Source organism: Chlamydotis macqueenii, chromosome 3, assembly GCF_036417535.1.
Source record: "Chlamydotis macqueenii isolate bChlMac1 chromosome 3, bChlMac1.mat, whole genome shotgun sequence".
Classification (NCBI taxonomy): domain Eukaryota; kingdom Metazoa; phylum Chordata; class Aves; order Otidiformes; family Otididae; genus Chlamydotis; species Chlamydotis macqueenii.
In genome coordinates, this window is record NC_141558.1 from 71,536,640 (window position 1) to 71,555,876 (window position 19,237).

General features: G+C 44.7%; 2 protein-coding genes across 2 annotated transcripts in view; one reads left to right on the top strand and one right to left on the bottom strand.

The window, feature by feature from the left end:
* Positions 1–1,534: 1,534 nt before the first annotated feature.
* On the top strand, positions 1,535–5,205 carry LOC147601303 (carbohydrate sulfotransferase 8-like). Its single transcript, XM_086744022.1, has 2 exons — positions 1,535–1,634; positions 3,057–5,205. Exons 1-2 carry the CDS (start codon positions 1,535–1,537, stop codon positions 3,866–3,868), a joined length of 912 nt encoding a protein of 303 aa, XP_086600148.1. The 3' UTR covers positions 3,869–5,205.
* The window catches only part of XDH (xanthine dehydrogenase), a 54,705-nt gene continuing 40,550 nt past the window's right edge, over positions 5,083–19,237 (bottom strand). The window contains exons 27-37 of the mRNA XM_010122378.2: positions 19,063–19,208; positions 18,388–18,469; positions 17,732–17,827; positions 16,877–17,005; positions 15,781–15,855; positions 14,869–14,921; positions 13,613–13,727; positions 12,893–12,958; positions 10,910–11,098; positions 9,461–9,628; positions 5,083–8,496 (exon numbers count right to left, since the gene is read on the bottom strand). Of these exons, the coding sequence (XP_010120680.2) occupies positions 8,446–8,496; positions 9,461–9,628; positions 10,910–11,098; positions 12,893–12,958; positions 13,613–13,727; positions 14,869–14,921; positions 15,781–15,855; positions 16,877–17,005; positions 17,732–17,827; positions 18,388–18,469; positions 19,063–19,208 (1,170 nt within the window). The 3' untranslated portion in view covers positions 5,083–8,445. The remainder of the gene's footprint in view (positions 8,497–9,460; positions 9,629–10,909; positions 11,099–12,892; positions 12,959–13,612; positions 13,728–14,868; positions 14,922–15,780; positions 15,856–16,876; positions 17,006–17,731; positions 17,828–18,387; positions 18,470–19,062; positions 19,209–19,237) is intronic.

Genomic DNA, 19,237 nt, shown 5'->3' on the forward strand with positions numbered 1-19,237 from the left:
CTCCCGACATGGGGATCCCATCACCTAGAGGGGACATATCTTGACACCTTGCCAAGAGATGAAAAGCATTTCACAGCCTTTCCCAGGGCCCGAAGGCTCAAAGGAGACCCAGCAGACTTTAAAAGTCACAAACGTGGCCGTGATGGCTGTGAAGTCAGTTCGTTAAACCACCGTGGGGAAACGCTGCATATAGCCCAACTCCACGGCCGGCCCGGAGGTGGGCAGGGGTTCCTCAGGCGTGGAGCACCCTCTGGTGGGAAAATCACGGTTGTCCAAACGAGAGCAAATCCACACATCGCACAAGACTGGGCTCCATGAAGACTTCCTGGGAAGTGGGTTTCCACCCCACCAGGTTCCTTCACTGGCAGGCCCCCATGCAACACAACCCTTGTCCCCATGCCCGCCAGACCTGGTGCCCTGCCCTGGTCTGTGTGCCCGCTTGCTCTTCCCAAGCCTCGAGGCAACCATCCTTTCTCCTTTGGCCACTACAGCTCCCCATGGCTGCAGGGCCTTTCAGCTGGCCTGCGTTCCTGCCACTTGCCAGCCCACGGCCTGGCTGCTGGAGGGACGCTGCTGGTGGCAGACAGCAAGTCTCACCCTGAAAAGGCAATTTGTAAATAATCACTCCCCAATTTTAAAGTCTTTAGCCGTGATAACCACGGGGCTGGGCGGGAGCGGGTCACGCTCCCCAGGCTGCTGCAGTCCCCTTTGCCTTGGTCTTCAGGGTTGTCATGCTCTCCAGTCAGGATGCAGCTCCTTGGGGAAGGGGAGGAGCGGCACGTGCGCCTGCCCACACGCATGCAAACCCCATTTTCAGTTTAATGGGGCCTCTGCTCTGCCTGGGGTCTCCAGCTGCTTTCACAAAACAAGCAGCAGTCACAAATTTTAAGCAGTTCCCAGTAAAAAGGGTCACAGGCAGCAGGTCAGCACTTCCAGTCTCTGTTTAATCACAGACTTGCCACAGGACACTGTATGTGCCCCATGACATCACCCCCCCCGCCCAGCTTCTGCCTTAGAAGACCCACCAGCACCACGAGAACACGACCCATGGCCCAGCACTCCCTTGTTCAGCCCCAGTCGCGGGGCACACCGCTCCCCACAGGGGCGTTCCTCTAAGCAGTGCTTTTACCAAGCAGCAAAGCCAGCAGAGAACAAAGTGCATCAGGGGACCTGGGACATCTCACCCCACCTGGCTCTGCAGGCCCCTACACGGGGCTGTGGGTGCAGGCCTGGTTTCTCACAGGGACCATAGTCATCTGGCATGGCTGAGCACAGAGGATGGCACCGACACTGAATAAAAAGACAGATTCTTCCTCAAAAGCTCACATTGTAAACATAGGGCAGGAGGCACCTTTTGTGCCTCAGGCCATTTGCCTGCCCCTAGCCCAGCTGCTGCCCAAACAGTACTTTAACCCAGCTCTGGGTGTGTTTCCTCTTAAATAAACACAGGAGGTTCCCCAGCACCCTTCCTCCAGGTCCCCACCTGCTTGCCGGCACGGTGTTCAGCTCCCAGCGCTGTGGCAGCACCCGAGAAATGCGCTTCCTTTCCCGCCTCGCCATCTCAGCTGCCCTGGGCATTGCCACCTTCCTGAGCTGGAAGCTGCTTCTCCAGAGCCCGGCCACCAGCCAAGGAGGTAACACCTGGGCAGCGTGGCAGTTCTGCATGGCCAGCAGCATTTCTGTACCACGGGGGGAAATGACCTGGAGCTTTTTTGGGGGGGTTCTTGGTGAGCAAATGCTTCTGGCATGGAAAATACTGTTTTTACACAGCACCAGGAACAGGATAACCCGCAGAGAACTCCTTTGCTGCGGAGCCCTGCAGCTTTATGTCCTTAGTGGGGTGATTGATCTCAGGTGTGGTGGGTAGACCAGATGTTAGATTGTTGGAGGTAACTCCCAAAACCTTTGCTGGGAAGGGTGAAATGCTGTTGGGGAGGCAGGGAAATCGGCGATGAATGCCTTCCTTGCCTAAAAAATGCATCCCTCCCCTCCAGTCCTGGTCAATCCAGGGCAAAGTCATCACTAGATCTCACAGGTATTGCTGGTCTGGGGCTGGACGAGTTGAAGAGCAGCCCAGGACAGCTTCAGGCACTACTGTGTTTCTTCTTGCATTCCCGGTATCCTTTTCCTAATTTTAACTGTGCTTCCCTTCCCTGTGCGACAGCTTCCCCAAATCAGTGGGAAATATTTAACTTCCCAAGGACCTGGGAGAAACCATCAAACTGTCTCTCCAGGGCTGCTAAATGCCTCTGCGGAGCAGATGAGGCAGACGTGCTGCTGCCAAAAAAAAATTAGCAAGGCAGGCATTCATCCCGCGCTTTCAAACCCACTAAGGCCTCTTCACATCAAAAAGAAAAAGATAAAGAGTATGAAGCAAAGCTAAATTTGAGAAATTGAACCACCTTTCACAGAGTCTTTTTATTTGCTTTTGCCTTTTATATTTGCTTTGTTGTCTTATCACTTCTATTTGCTTTTGCTTTTTATTTGCCTTTGCCTTTTTATCTACAGGAGAAAAAAAAATTACATATAGAAGTGATGCAAGAGTTACGTCATTTGGAGTCCTAAATCACCCCAAGCTGTTAAGAATAATTTCTTGCTTTCGCATATATCTGATAGCTGATGTTAACCAATTGAAAGATGCAAAAGGGTTTGCAGGGGGTCATGTATTTGTAGCTACAAACCACTTTACCACTCCTCAGTCTTTCAGAATATTTCTGACTCTCTTTGGTCCTCAGTTCAGCTCGATCGAAAGTGAGGAGTTAAAAGCAAAAAAAATCATGATTTAGTGGAGAACGGGGTCAGTGGTACAAAGCTACAGTTGAGATCAGTGCTCAGATACGGTGGTTTGGGGAAAGCAGGATCTGGGTGTCTACGAGCTCCTACATTCAGGGGGACAGAAAGCTGTTTCCCCAGTAAAACCGAGCTCTTTGCCAGGCAGGGCTGTTCGCCCCTCTCCTACCCCTCTTCTTTGCTCATGCTATATCCTTTCTACACTGGAATAGGCAGTGGTCCACTATGGGCTTTCCTCACCTCCATCTTCAAATGGTGTTTCCCAGGTCACCTGGCCCACAAGGTGGAGGAGGGCTTCACTTTGACGCTGGACACCTTCCTTCACGTTCAGCAGCTCAGGAAGAAGAGACTGAGAGCTTTCTGCAGCCAATTGGGCAAAGTCACTGCACTGCCAAGGAGCCGGGAGGGGAGAGCCCACCTGCTCTCGAGTTTGAGGGTGAGCACCAAGCTGGACCTCCTCTACTGCCAAGTGCCATCAATAGGGATGGAGGAATGGCAGCAGCTTTTGGAAAGGCTAGAGGAGGAGGAAAACATGATGCTCCCTGTCCTGCTTCCCTACACTCGGCAGCACGCTGCAGAGACACAGCTAAGTGAGTTCAACCTGACGGAGATAAAGGCCATGTTAGGGTCTTACACCAAAGTGCTGTTTGTCAGGGACCCTTTCCAGAGGCTGATCTCTGCATTCATGCAAGGCATGGGCAGCAGCCCTTCCTTCAGCAGCTTTGTTCAGGATGTTTTAGACAGCGGATTGCACAACGCCAGCATGAGTTGGAAACCGCTTGTCAGCCTCTGCAGGCCCTGTTTTGTCCAGTATGACTATGTGGTGATGTTTGGCTTCCTCAGGCAGGAGCTGGGTCATGTGCTGCATCGGGCCGGGCTGCATGTGGACAGCCTCCTCCCTGAGTTCACCGACACCCAAGTAGGGTGGACCTACAGTTGGTTATCAGAGCAGATGTTCAGCGAGCTGTCCCTCCAACAGAAGAAGAAACTGTCTCATTTCTACCGCTGGGACCTTGCTGCTTTCCCATTTTCTAACAGTTTTCTGTCAGACCTCCTCAGCACACCAAAGACCTGGTAGAAATACCCCGGCTGGAGGGACCGTTTCAGAGAGCATTAATCCAAACACAAGTGCTTCAAGATACCGGCTGGGTCACGGACAGATCCTTGTTCCACAGCTGCACGTTGCACTTGTCTGTGTCACAGCTCCAAAAGACACATCAGAGAGCTGAGAGCGACTACTACAACAACAGGGTATCAAGGCTCTGTATGTGGCTGAATTGCATTTAAATACTGCAGGAGCAGGCACTGGAGAAGCATATGGCATTGGGGCTTGAAAAACTGCATGAACTGAACAGTGATGCCCTCAAATAGCCCTCAGCAAACCTAGCGTTTTGGGATAGGGCGGGTTGGACGTGCTGCAAACCAGACTGGCATCCTCTCATGCCCTGCCTGCACTGCCATTTCGTATTCTGGTGTACCTTTTGAGCCAAGAGGTTTGGCAATGGCTTCTTCCTGACAAATCTGCTCATACAGATGCAAGAAGCCCTCCCCAAGAAGCATGTCACTTGATGTCTGTCTAGTCTGCACAAGCAGGTGAGATATGACACAGCGTGGCACAGGCTCCTGGGGAACCACTGGTGGTATTTCCAGTCCTTCATGCTCTGGACAGGCTCGGCCCATCTTCCGGTCGTATCTGTTCTGTGTGAACTGTTCCTGGTTTATGACCCTGCATCTGCTATATGTTTAGGCTCAGGAAAGCCCCAGGGACATGATGTTTGCTCCATTTGCAAGTTTTGAGTTAAGTTCCCTCCTTTAGGGGCTGACTTAAATGGGCCAAGCCCAACTTCCACCTGTACTCACTAGCAGGGAGACAACGATATGGCAGTGTGGGCCAGGTACCAGCCATGCCACGCAGCCAGCCAGCCCTCCACCCTGTCTCAGCAGCTGGTGGGCCCAGTGGAGGTGGCTAGAAGCATCAGGATGCATCACTGTGCTGCTGTGGAAAACACAATGCGGCTACTGTAAGCTCCTCCTGGCAGAGAGATGCTGAGGACCTCGCTTTCTTTTGTACTTGGCTGCCAGCATGGCTGGGTGGAAGTCCAGGCTCTCTGGCTGGCTGACCTGCTGCGTCCAGCTGCGTACCCTGGAGCCACTACCTGCCCTCTCCCAGCCTTGGCCACTGAGTTGATCTGCCTCGCAGCCTGTGGGAAGGGTCCACTCTTGCCAAACACCAAGGATGAGCTGGAGGTGTCCAGCTCTCAAATTGTGACAGACTTTTCCATAGCACACTAGTTTCCAGAATATTTTTTAGCTTTATTTTGCAATGTTGTGACATTCACAGAGAATTCCACATACATTCATGTGACAAAGACACTGATTTGAGAATTCTCATTAAAGAACAATCGTGAAAGCTGTTGATTAGAACTGATCTAAAACAACTACTGAAAACTTGGCCACCCTCTCTCATGGAGGGACAGGTGATCAATAGCGTTAAGACATCGAATCAGATGGCCTCCTTTCACCCTCCCCACAAACTATCCAGCTACAGCAATTATTACTTGTAATCAGTGCCATTATTGTGCGTAATACTTTACAGTCTAGCAAGATGGCGCAGTTCCCCTTCTGAGGATACAGTTCTGGAAGGAGAGAAGCGGCAAATCTCCAATTACACATCACATTAGAGTCATGCATCCATGCTGTATTTCACTGAAAAGCACTAGGAAAGGAACATTTTTCTCTTCGTGAGTAGCTTTCCCTTCTTTGGCAATCGCAAGCTGAAATCCCAAGGAGCAGGATGTGCGTGAAGAGATCTGACACAGCACTCGCAGGGGACAGTGCTGTGCACTCACAACAAGAGCACTGTTCTCCAACAGCTTTGTAGTGCAGACCACATTTTAAGTCTGGCTGTACTATAGCAGTATCACCTCTTCCTGCCAGCCCTCCACAGTGCGCCCCAGTCCTTCCCTAAGGTATCCGGCACTTAGTTCCATGGGAAAGCAATGTATGAAATGTTAAGACACCAAGAGGTGAAATGAAAATCTCAGCTTCATGTTTCTCAGGGTCCCACCCACAGCCCAGCCAGGTATTACCTCGATCTCTCTGTAAATTCCTGTTAGTCTCCAAGCTTCCCTTTTTCCTATGCCCTCAAAATCAGTTTCTGTAATCACTGTGTAACCCTAATTTTATACCATTGCCCCTACTCCTCCCCTCAGGTGTTTGATATCATCTACATTCAACTCCCATGCTCCCCTAAAGGAAGATGTTTCCTCCTTCCATCAGCCACTGGCTGTGGAAGGGTAATAAGAGGGCCCTCAGCTGAGGTGGGCTTGAGGGCAAGGACTGTGCCTGGCAAACAGCAGATTGCTGATGCTGCATCAAAAATGGCTCCACAGGCTAAGGTCTGCGCCAAGCTAGCCTCCTCTGACCATTGCATATACATGTAACTTGGCAAATACACATCAAATCAATGTACATTGTGAGTAACAAAAGAAAGGCATGATAAATTCAGCTTAAAAAAATTTCACCTGATCAGGCAGTCGCCGTGGCCAGGTGAGACACTGCAAACCTATTCTGAAATGATGAAAGAGGTGCTCCCAGAACCATGGGGGATGAAGAGCACTTACGCTATTAGTGACATCCCGACATGTCCCAGGACTCTCAGAGGGAGCAGGCCTCTCGTAAATGCTGGCGGCTTTCCCCTGAGACGATGCTGGAAGCTCCTTGATATCACACACTTTGTCTGTAGCTCCCCATGCTCCGTGTTAGCACATGTTATATTCCCTTTGTACTTCCTCTTGGCCTGGTTTGAATGAACAAGTCTGGTGATCCCATGAGGTCAAATGCTGCAGAAACAGTGCCGATACCAACGTCCCTTACAAACTTTGTATTTTATATCCCTTCCTGGATGTTCAAGAACAGGAATACACAGGCTCAAATAGCTGTTCTTGCACACAAATAATCACATTTTCTTCTCTAAGAGGTTTTTTACATATTGCCAACTTTCAAGAGAAAATAAAAACGTGTTCTTGCCCACTACCTCAGAGCTTAAGAAACACCAGTATCATATTTCAATTAACACAACAATTGCATAGCAAGGCCAGTAGGCACAAAATACTTTCTGCAACTCACATACACAAATGCCCTTTTTTCCAGATGGTAGAACTATACTATTTTAAACTGAGAAATAAATCTACACATTTCCAAACTATATGCCCTGGAGTGCTTCAAAACAATATTGCAAACTGTGCATACATTGTTAAGTCCTAAGATAGAGGCCAATTTTAAGCAGGATGTATGTGAGCAAAATTTTATATAAGGCAATGGAGTTACATCATCTTGCACCATGTTTTTTGATAGCCCTAGGAGTGCAAAAATAGGGAAAAAAAAAGAACATTTTCATGAGGCTGTAGGCCAGAGAAATGGATAAAAGTTTGCACATAATGAGCAGGTACAGTACATGACTGACATCATCTAGAGATAACATGACACTACAGTGTTAAATCTGACAGTGCCAAAACCTGTTAAGAGGGATGCCCACCATTAAATCCAACGTGAAAAATGCATTCAACCCAAAAGGCATGAGGTCATCACATAGCACATTTTTCAGACAAGCAGTCCCTGTAGAAAACATATTCATTCTCTTACATTCAGCAAAACTAAGAGTTATCTTGAAAAGAAGGCTAGGCCATAGCATGGCAGCAAAGGATTGACCGTAGAGGGCACCCAGAGCCAACTGATCCCCAGCTGTGTCCTGTCCCTTGCCTGGGCTGGTATAAATTGCCTTGGGAACAATGAGTAACTTCGTTACTTCAAGGCCCTTTCTCAGATGTCCTCTCCTATTTAAAAGATGGAGGAAAGATGTGGATGTACAGGGGAAAACGGCTGAGTGTGTCAAATGAGTCAGTATCTTGCTGGAAGTCCTCTTCATATCTGTAGTTTTTGTCTTTAATCAGAGAAGACAAGGTAGCATGTGAACTAAAAATTAATTAAAGCCCTGGTGTAGACAAAGCAATTCTCATTTAACGTAGGATAAATCGGCTATTGGTCACACTTTAAGGTTTTCCTCTGAATCACTTTTGTTACATAGGCAAGACCATCATAGTTAGCTAAAATCAGAACTCCTCATCTTCCTCTAGTGTATATCTGGCTTTGTGTGTAGAGGGGTCACAACAGGGTCCAGCCCTCAGCACCTCTCATGCCTTCCCCTATCTCAGCTAGAGGACTTTGTCTAGGTTCAGTGCATTTAAGTCCTTCCTGCCATAGCATGACAAGGTGATCCATCTTTTCCCTGTAGCAGAGAAAAAAAGAAACAACCACCCTGCTATTTCACATCAGTTGGTAATAAGCCTGTCTCCTATTCTTGCAGCAGTTTTAAATGAAACCTGTAAGATTTTTCAATTACATCTGGATAACATCACCGTCCACTTACTCTTCATTTGAATTTACATCACAGCTATAATCTAGCAACAATTCCCTCTCCTAGAGGAAACAATGATTGGAAAATTAAATGTGAAAGCCCCATGAATCAGTGGATGAGCCACATGAACACAGATTTTTTTTTTTTTTTTTTTTTTTCCCATTATAATCCTACTGCCTTTTGGTCCCTCTGGCGTAAGCACAGTTTCATGAGAAGAATTTGCTCCTCAAACTTCCCTTTTACACACGCACAGACCATGGCTTAAAGGTTCCTGGCTGAGCAGAAGGGCACTGTAAAGAGGAGGAAAAAAAAAAAAAGTTAGCAACAACAGCAACAAATGAGGGTCCTAGCCTGGGTTTGGCATGCCTCACCATGCTCCCTTTGATGTAGGTAACTTTGTACTGTTAAAGAGTTGAGCTCATATCCCAGTTTTTCAAAACACAAGGATGCCTGTTTCATGGTACTTCTGTTAGAGGCGGTGCCTGGCTCTGATGGTTTACAGTTTGTGCAAGTTCTCAAAGCCATTTCTGAGTCCTCCCCAGAGAGCGATGCAAGTGTTAGGTGAGAAGTACTAAGATATCCAGGTTTTGTTGTTAACCACAGTGGGGTTTAAGCTGATGAGAGCCAGGAGGATGTCCACATGGACAGACAGCTTTGTTTTCTGAGTCACAGGAACATCAAGAGTCTATGCAGGGACCCACTCCTATGCTGCCCTGTCACAACACAGTGACAGAGGAGGAGCCCATGAAGAGACAGTGACAGGGTTAAAACCTGCTGTCCTTCAGATCATACCCACAGCCTCTAAGGAGACTCCTGTGGTCATAACATTCAGCAGATGTGAGCATTTTAAGTAAAACTTTCCTCTCCCTCTGTCCCCGAAAGTCATCACTAAATCACAGAGTGGACCTGCAAGATATGTTAGTGGTGCTGGTCCCGTAAGAGAGGATGGTCAGGAACATCAGGACAAGAAGTCAGTGCCTTTGTTCTACACACAGCACCTGAAGGATGGAGGGATGAACTGCAGCTTCAGCGTCACTATATGGCAGCCCTTCCTGCAATGGGAGCCCTGGCAACACTAGTCTGTGGATATCTCTCTCATTTGGTAGCATGTTAAGTGAAGGATAACAAAAACCAGCTGCTTAAGTAGCCTCGCCATCCTACCCTAATCCCAGACCTGGGCTACTGTCACCAGCGCACACACTCCATATAGAGTAGGCTGGCTAGGGAGCAGACTATGAAACCAGAAGCTGTTACCATTTTGGTGAAGATGTCCACACAGGCATTGCGGATCCTCTCCGGGGTGGCAGGGCTGTCCAGCCTGAACGGTTCGGTCAGGCCAGAGTCCTTCCTTGCTGAGTAGATAGCATCTTTAATGGCATAAAACACTGAGGCAGACAAGAAGAGAGGTGGCTCTCCCACAGCCTAGACAGAACAAAAGCAAGAGTGAGGCTGCAGCCCAAACCAGTCCTGGCCCTGGAAAGACTAACGAGGCTAACAGAAAGATAAGCAAGCCCTACATGACAAATCAGGAATTGTTATTCCTCATTCCTTCTCTGTAACTGCTCAGTCTCCCAGATGTGATCTGTGAAGAAACACCAAGCTGAAACAGCCTCCAGTCTGCCAGGTGTGATCAGTGAGGAAAGACTGAGCTAAAACAACCCCCAGTCCACTTAAAGAACACACAGTAGGAGAACACAAGCTTTCTAACACAGCAGGGCTGTTATAAAGCAAAAAAAAAGGGACTAGCCCATTCCCACAACCTTTTGGATGGTGCTAACTGCAGCAAAGGGAATTCAGATAAGGCAGTGGTGAGTTGTCTGGGCAGAGAGTATGATGCCCCACCATTGAAGGTCCTTGCAAAACAGCAGGAATGCTTCTCTCAGGGATTACACAAGTATTATCTAGTACTGAGGTCCCTGCTAGCCCCTTTTTCCTTTATTCTGTCATCAGTACTAATCACCCAAATAGTTCTTCTCATTCATAAAGATGTTCCTGTGGATGGATGGACCGGACAAGGGAAACGGTAAGGATCCAGGCCAGACATATACAGATAAGGATGCTGGGTGCCTCTATAAATGCTCCACTGAACCATAAATAAATCAAATTCATTGATGCTGTATATCATAAGTACAGCAGTATGATGCTTTACTGTAAATAAAGCAAATAGATTGATGCTGTTCCGTGCAGCCCTCATTAACTGTAGAGAACAGCACTGACTGCAGTGGAAACAGCTAAGGATGCGTGGATTAGTGATGGACCTTTAAGGGTGACATGAGCATTGTCAAACGGTAAAGAAAGCAAACATGAAAACTCTGATACAAGACCTTGGTATATCAGACCTGCGGAAATGGCACTGCTGGAAATGTTATCCGCAGTGGTGGCTCTGGTGCAAGGCAAGGGCAAGCAGGGAGCTGACATGCAGGAGCAGGCTAGCAGGCTCTGTTACAGCAGAACTGGCACAACAAAAGGCACTTCAGTTCTCTCTAACAGACAATCAGGGCGGCAATGTGCAGATTATTTCAGTTTTTCCTAACTATAAGGGATAATGTGCATACTTCTGGTAAGGAACAGGAAAACATCCTGACCTCAGAATAAAGCCAGTATAACAAGATTAACTATTTAAACACATGCATCATCACTTTATCACACTCAGCTTCACAGAATTATAGAGCAGTAAGGGGCCTGCAGATCTCACAGGTGTACCTTGGATGAATAAACCGCCTTGCTGTTTGGACAGTCACGGAGAAGAGACACATAGAATTCTGTTGGGATATCTCCGAACGCTGGGATTTTGTACATCCCAGGCCCTCGAGTGTACAAGTTTCCTTCAGGAGAATAGCGCAGCTCCTCCATGGTGAACAGCCCAAGGCCTTGGACAAATGCTCCTTCTATCTACAAAGTCATCCAAACAAGGTTACATTCTTTTTTGTTGTTCTTCCCTGCACAAGAACAAACAGCGATGATTTCCACTAGAGTTTTCAGCCCTCCCCTCCTGACTCATTTCCCACTTTTCATCTCTAAACACTAGTCCCTTCTGCAGCGTACAGCTTGGCACCTTTGCACAATTCCTGTGTTCCCATATGGATGTGGCTGCATTTCCCTGGCAGGTGAAGCAATTTACAAATACACGCAAACAGATATGCCGTAAACACAGGACAGGAATTTTCTGATGAAACAATGAAAAAAAAAAAAAAATCAATGCCAAAATATTGATTCCTTCACGGGCAGATTAACACTGAATGAGTTGTACTTGCTGGTAATTCAAAGGACAAGAAGATTAAAAGGATTAAAGATGACATACGTGAAGACAAACTATTTTATGCTATTTCAGTATAAATGCTTTCCTAAGTACTGCTTATTCTCAGGTCACCAGCACAGACACCTGCAAAAACACACCCGTATCCATTTAAGTACTAAAGACTTCTTTGCAGAATTTTTTTTACTGTAAATTTTAGGAGAAAAAAAAAAAAAGAAAAAAAAAAAAAGAAGGGGGGCAGCTATGAGAGAAGGATGTGCTTGAACAGCCCTACATGAAGAAGCTCTGCTCTTTGTGCCCACAGAAATCTGACAGGCAGACCAGTCTAAAGATTTGGCACAAACTTTTATTAACCCAGCTGTGTATTGTGTTCCTGCAGCCATACAACATCCTTTCTCTCCTGTGCCCCTAGATCCTCTGCAGCTATTCATGGAAGGACACAGGAAATTGAGATCTCTTTGACAGGCTCTGTATAGCCCATCTCTGTACTCCCGGACCCAAACCGACAGGCTGCAAAGACAGAATGGCTCCTTCTCCCCTTGGCCACTTAGAAAAAAAAAAGTCTCTTTCAGAAAAAATGTCGCTTTCAAAGAAGTTTCAATTTAACTATAGCAGAGCTCTGCAGCTCGTGCTCTCCTGTAAACCCCAAATCCTGCAGCGGTTTCACTGGAGTTACCCTACATCAACACCTAGATTTAGTAAGGGAGCTCAGATGGCTAGATAAGCATGTGTAAATGTCTAACAATTCATCTCTTAGTACATCAAACAACTCCGCATTTATTACCTTTATTTGCTGGGAAGTATCATTGTGATTATTACTGCATAAAATACGGAAGTAAACTTGTGGAATTTGCAAGCTAAGTCCAACTTCCTATTGAGACACTACACAGAAGTAGCTGGAGGACAGAATCTACCACCCTAACTATTCACAGAAGAATTTTCACTGAATTAAATGAGACTTGATATTGACAAATAGGCGTATAAAAATCAGGTGTGGGATTTATTTTCACATGCCACATTGTAGAAAACAAGCCTGGGGTGAGGTCATTCCATCACATTAGTATTATCTGGATTCATTCCTCAGGCAAGGCAGATGCTGAAAAGCATCAGTGTACTGGTAACTGGAAAATATCCTGTAGTTACAATATCCAAGGCAAACAAACAAACAAACAAAAAAAAAAAAACCCCCCCCAAAAAAAAACCAAAAACCCAACAGAATATTCCCCTACATAATTCTCTGCCTGTTACATAGTTTAGTGTAGGTCAAACTGCTTTTCATAGATAGCCTAAAATGCCTCACGAGATACACAAGTTTAAAACGCTCTTTTTGCAAAGGCACCACCTGGAGAGGGATGATGGCTTGTCTAGAAAAGCCTGAGAGTAGTGTGATGGCTTTAACACGGTGGGAATAGCAACGCTATTTCACTTACCTGTCCTATATCTATGGCTGGGTTCAGACTGGTACCAACATCCATAACAATGTCTGTGCGAATGTTCTAAAAGGCAGGAAAAAAAAAATAAATCAGCACAGAACATTGAAACTGGTACACCATGGTCTTGCATGAGGGGGAGCAATGTATCCAGCCACTACCCACACTTGGCCAGTGTTCAACAATCTACCTCACCTCAACCCTTCATACTGACTTTTAATCTGAGATCATCCCTAAAGTAAATCAAAGGAACTCACTGCAGTTTTCCCCAGAGATCCAATGGACCCAATTTATATTGGTTCCAAGCTGCTAGCTTCAGTGCTCAATATCTGAGCATAACCAACTAGATCAGATTCTGATGATTTTTTTTTCTTTTTTTTTCTAAAAGTCTTCAGTGCTATTTTTAATAATTAACTCCATTCCAGTACGTTTCTGTTCTTTTATGCTAACACAGTGCTGCTGTCTCTTACTCCAGCAAATCCAATAACTTTTGCAATCATTCATTAAGCCTTCTAACATCCCCGCTGGGTAGATAATTATAATTTTATTATACTTTATGGATTGTTGCACCGTGGAACAGAGAGTTAAGAAATTTCCTGAAGGTCACACCAGACCAATGACAGAGCTAGGAACAGGCTGACACCCAGTATTTGTTCTAGCTCCCTGTGAATGTTTCCTTCACCTAAACACAGAGGGCTATTTCACTGCTGAACCCCTCACCTTGTGGTCACCTGTGAGGCAATCTATTTCAACCTCCGAGCAAGCAACTCCATAACTGAAGTAGCAGAATGGTTTCCCTTCATTCTTTTCAAAGTCGTAGCCAAGGTCAGGAATTCTTGATACAAATAAAAACAAAGCCACATTTCATTCCGTGAACAGTCAATGAATACAAACACATTGCAACTTATTGAAATTTTTACTTACTTTTGTTTCGTCGCTTCCATCAAACCCATACAGAAATGAAAAGTGTAAACAACTATAAGTAGAAATCTGCTAAAGCTCTCTGTATTCCAAAACCTGACTAAAGCTATCAAACTATTCTAGCCATCTTTTTTTTTTCCCATGAATCTCAGTGCTTGTGATGACTATTATGAACTCATTCCCACAAATCCAGTAGCAAATCTTTGGCTTTTAGAGTGCAGTTGAACTTTTCTTGGAGGTCATTATATTTCAGAGCATAAACAAGTTGAAGCAGAAACTGGATTAAGCTAAGAACTGATTTTAAGCACAACTCATGGGAAACTTAGTATCTGGCTACTTATATTTTATCTGAAAAGTGGTTTATTAAAATACCAACTGCCACTTGGTTAAGAGAAAAATACATTTCAGAGATGCAACAGAAATGAGGTCATACTGTATTTTAGTCCTAAACAGGCTCTTCTCAACACTGTGCTTAGTTTTTTATGTCAGCCTCTCTGCCTCAAAGGTAATGGTTCTCTGTTTTCCTCCAGCAGGAAAGCTAAGAAAATTGCACAGGAACCAGCAAGGGTTTAAAGTGGGAGAATGAAATTGAAAACACTGGTATCTTGCTCATGCCACAACAGACAAGATACTGCTCCAGCCAATTGCCATAAGTAGTTTTGTCCTCAAGGACAACCCCTGCCCCATTTTCCCCTGCATGACAGCTCTAGTGCTAAGTGCTCTAAGTCATGAGACTGACACATAGCAGAGCTCCAGGCAAAGCTCTGATTTCATTTATGCCTCCTTAGACCTAGGTCAGCTACAGTGAAGTTAGATCTACTTCAGATTTATGCAAGATCTGAACTTGGTGCCAAGAGTTGTGCTCCACCAGGAACTGATTCTCCCCAGCCAGTAGAGATGTTAACTTCAGCTTAACATTTCTAGGTAGGGAAGGGAATGCAGCCCTAAGTTTGAGCAGTGATGGGGGATAGAGGCTCTAAATCGTCCCAGAATTTCCCTGGATGCAATCCACACAATCAAGTAAGAGCTGTGCCTCTGAGTAAATATTCACTCACCTATAAAACCCCGTGGCTGACAGGCTAACACAGCTCTCATAGGCGGCTTTAATCTGGCAAAATGAACAAGAGTTTGAAAACAGTAATTGTCCAAACGGTCCCTGCAAAATAGCTACCCCACACACATTTCTAGGAGAGCATGAATAAAAGGTGTCCAGTGACAGACAGCTGTCACACTACCCAGCACCAGCAGTGCCAAGGGAAACATCATGATGCAGCTGCTTCCCCAAATAGCCCCGTCAGCAGCTATCAAGGGCAGAACTTGCCCATTGGCAGAGGGATAAGACTTACTCTTGTTTGTTCAGCTCTCAGCTACAGGTCAGACTTTCAACCCCAGAGACAAAAGGTTAAACTGACAGACCTCTTTTCTTCAGTGAGGCCAGGGGAAATCCTATTCTGACTTCCAAATCACAAAGTCAAAACTTCTCCCATGAAGAGAAGAGCTTGGATCTGAAAATGGCTTGAGAGCCCTAGAGCACACAATCTCTTATTATTTGAGGGTACAGAGATATTGCAGCCAAGGAGCGCTACTGGAGGTGGATGGCAGCTCAACAAAGAGCCATCCTTCTTACAGAATCCCTTCATTACAAATCAGGTTTCTTCCTGTTCAAGACTGTAGACTGACTAGAAAGATATATGTAATCACTCAAGACTTTTATTTGGAAAAGTTTGTCATAGATAGGCCCCAGGATCTGGAGAAATCTCTGTATTAGAGTCATAATTGACATTTTGGGAATGACCTCTTGCAAGCTTTGGTTACTTCCTTTGTCAGGTTTCTGTTCCACTGTCTTTGCTCAAATCTTTGCTAGTGAGACACAGAAGGCCTGGAGGATATACCTGCATACAGGATTTGCCAATTAAAACAGTATCTGACAATGGCCACTTGTCTCACAAGAGATACAAACAGCTTACCCAGTCTTCCCAGGATCCTTTGGGATTAGACTGTTTGATGGGCTCAAGCCTTTTTAAGATAGTCTGACATGCATTCTAGAAACAAAGAGAGAGAGAGAAGCAATATTTTAAGATTTTAAAAGTCAGCTTATAGTATTAAGAGCCCTTCAAGAGTTTCAAAGAACCTTCTGTTTAAATCTATATTGCCTTTAGGACTTTGGCGTATCATAAAAAGGAACAAAGTTCACTAACAGATGTCTTGCTATACAGGAAGAAATGTTGACTGAAAGGGATTTTAAAGCAGATTGGCTGTGCTCGTAGCAGAAGGGAATCTCAAATACAGCACAGAACATTCCAGACCATGACACAAAATATTAGAAGTCCAGCCATTTATACAGTAACTTTATCTGTACCAAGTCGTAGTAGGACACCTTAGCGTATCTAGCAAGATGATCCTGTAACACTGAAAAAAAAAAATACTCCTGCCAAAATTCAGCGTACTCAGAAAAGCTCTACAGAGAATAAAAACAGCCTTCTGATTTTACTTTACAGGTTACACTTTCCCTTTTCTTTAAACTTGAGAATGACCAGTATTAAATTCCTCTTTTTAATGGAAAAGTCACATACCCTGCAAATATATAGACTGGTAACTCCACTATGCAGGGACAGTCATGACCACGGCATTGCTACAGAAGGATGTTTGCTCTGAGTGTATCAACACCTAGAGGTCTTTGGTTCTGGAGCACAGCCCACAAACCATCCGCTATTACTATCTGCAGCACAATATATTTATTATAGATAAGGCCACATTAATTACTAAGAAACTAGCTAGTTTAATGGATGCTTTGTTCTGTTCTTTTTGAGTAATCACAAACACTCCATTTTAGAACTACAAAAGGACTGAAAGAGTTTCAAACAACTTGAAAAAAATACGGTCATTCATAATCTAACACCGTTGGTAGTTAGAGCAGGTAAAGAAGTTATGAGGTACCCTTAGCCTTGAAATTGCCTTTTGATGGTTATGTTTTCCTTAAGCAACAGATAAATAAACATCAACTTTCCACGCTCTGGAGTCCCAGCTTAAAGCCTACTAGTTTAAATAACTCAGTTTCCATACATGGACTGCCATTCCATTGATGTCCGCGCTGACAGATGCAGCTGTAGGGGAGGTGTTTGGGACAGTATTTGTGCTGGTCTCACTGATGTAGATTTTGGAGGTGGGGATTCCCAGTGACCTGCTAGCAACCTGCAGAGCAAAGGTAAACAATTGGTAAGCAACTCTTATACATTCATTGCTTACACTGCTGGGATCCACACTGCAACCTCTACCCTCTCGATTCTGAATTTATTTTTCTTGAAGACTCAGTTGATTCAGTGACTGAGAACAAGCCAGAACACTGTGAACTCTGGCCTTCTCAGACTGAATGTGTGCGAGCACATACACGTACACTTTTGCCACAATGACAAATATGCACTTCACTATTGTGAGACTAACACAGTTATAAGAATGTATGACTCTCAACAAATATAAGAATCGGAGGATAAAGAGCCCTACTAGATTTCTCTTTCATTTCCCTGACAAAGCAATATCAGTCCCTTAAGCCTTTTTAACAACAAAGGCGTTAGCATATGCAGATAAATATGTTTGCAATATGACTCATTTTTTTTTATAAAATGTATGTAAACTGTAGTTTTATGGGCTGAAATGAAATTGCCAGAGAAGCTAGATAGTAAGCATAACCTGCATTATCTACATAATAAGAGTTAAGATGATGAAGAATCTAATTCTCATACTCAATTGTGATAATACTTTCAAAATCTAGCACTGCTGCTGAAACAATTAAGAGGAATTAGCCATGATTTGTTACCCTATGCATGCCCATAGAGGAAGCTGTCTGAGGCAATACTACAGAGTGAGTGTAATATTCCTGAAAAGATGTCTCATTCAGTTAAGCTCCAAACTCATCATTACCTGAATCATTTTGGTGTGAAGTCCTTGACCCATCTCAGTCCCACCATGTGTAAGTAACACAGAGCCATCTGTATACACATGGATCAGAGCTCCAGCCTATAGAAGGAAACATTAATCCAAGAGTCATCATAAATGAACTAATGAAGTACTTGGCAGATTTCAGTTATGAACTACAGAGAGAATTAATTTGGAACTAGAGCAATGTTTTTCTTTGGTGTAACAAAAGCCACTAGTTTACACTTGAGGTCAATTGGGTTTAGTCTCACCAACTCACTAGAAGTTCCAATGACATAACAAACCTCAGTCAGTATTTTCAGCTCAGAAAGCAGGTGAAGTAACCCAAACCTGCCCCTGTGAAAGAGACAGACCCTTGACCTGAACTTGCTAACACCACTGACAGTCCATCAAGTCAGGTCAATAGTGGTTTGAGTATTGAGGAAGAGTATTGAGGAATAGGCAGGGAAATTAAGACAATACAGTGGAAACACAGCTGCATTGCAGTGTCTTTTGGACAGTATAAACTGAAAATACGTGCTCTTTCTTAAATAATTTACTACTTCTCTGAAAAGCTCCAGTTTGGTGCAAATGGAGGAGGGCATGGGGGAGGCAGCATAAATCTAGCCTCTGTACTGAAAAGATGAATGACACTTACGGACCTGGTTCAGAAATGGGATAGTGAAACTGATGCCAAATTTGGTAGGAATGATGCACATCCCTCTCTTCTTCCAGCGATTCTGCCTGCAAGGAAAGAACATCATTCATATACTCATGAAGCTTTCACCACAACTTAATACTACACTTCCCTCCGACAGCTTGGGTATCAAAGCAGAAATTAAGAACCTGAACGCAATATAGACTGAGTTAATCAGTAATTTTTATGAAAGATTGGCTTTGTTTATGGGTCCTAAAAAAAGAAATCCGAACTGAAGATGCTCCCCCAGGCATTATAGAAGGAATTGTCTGGAATATTAACTATTCAGTCGTATATACAAGCCAACTAAAACAGACTATAAGGCAGTGGAAAGCCTAAACAAATTGCCTTGATAGCCATTTGAAAAGCCTAGTTGGACTTAACAGACTCCCTCTCTTTGCTATATTTCCTTTACAAAATCATGTCATGCTAGGTCCGATTCCTGCCTTATTTAAGCGACCAGCTCACCGATAGAAGTTTCTTCCCACAGTGAGCATGAAGGAATTTCAAAAAGAGAAATTTTTTGAAGTCACTCTGCAAATATAACATCTGACTTCATATCATTCAAGTTGCTAAGAGAACATCAGAAGTTAGTAGGCAACAGGTGCATCCAGTAACAAGACAGCTCCAGAACACTTACTTGTTGAATTCTTCAATTAGTTTCTTCCTAGCATGATAGCTGGAGCTTGACAAACATTCATCCCAGCATCTTCGTAGAGTAAATCCCTCCAGCTTTTGATTAAAATGAGTCAGGTCTCCTTCACTGTAAAGATTGAGCTTCCGCACCTTCCCAAAGAGACATATAAAGGACATGC

Bases quoted from the DNA above. Each gene is read 5' to 3' on its own strand.
- LOC147601303 (XM_086744022.1), top strand. From the start codon at position 1,535: ATGCGCTTCCTTTCCCGCCTCGCCATCTCAGCTGCCCTGGGCATTGCC. The intron at 1,635-3,056 runs GTAACACCTGGG...GGTGTTTCCCAG, and splicing joins CCCGGCCACCAGCCAAGGAG to GTCACCTGGCCCACAAGGTG.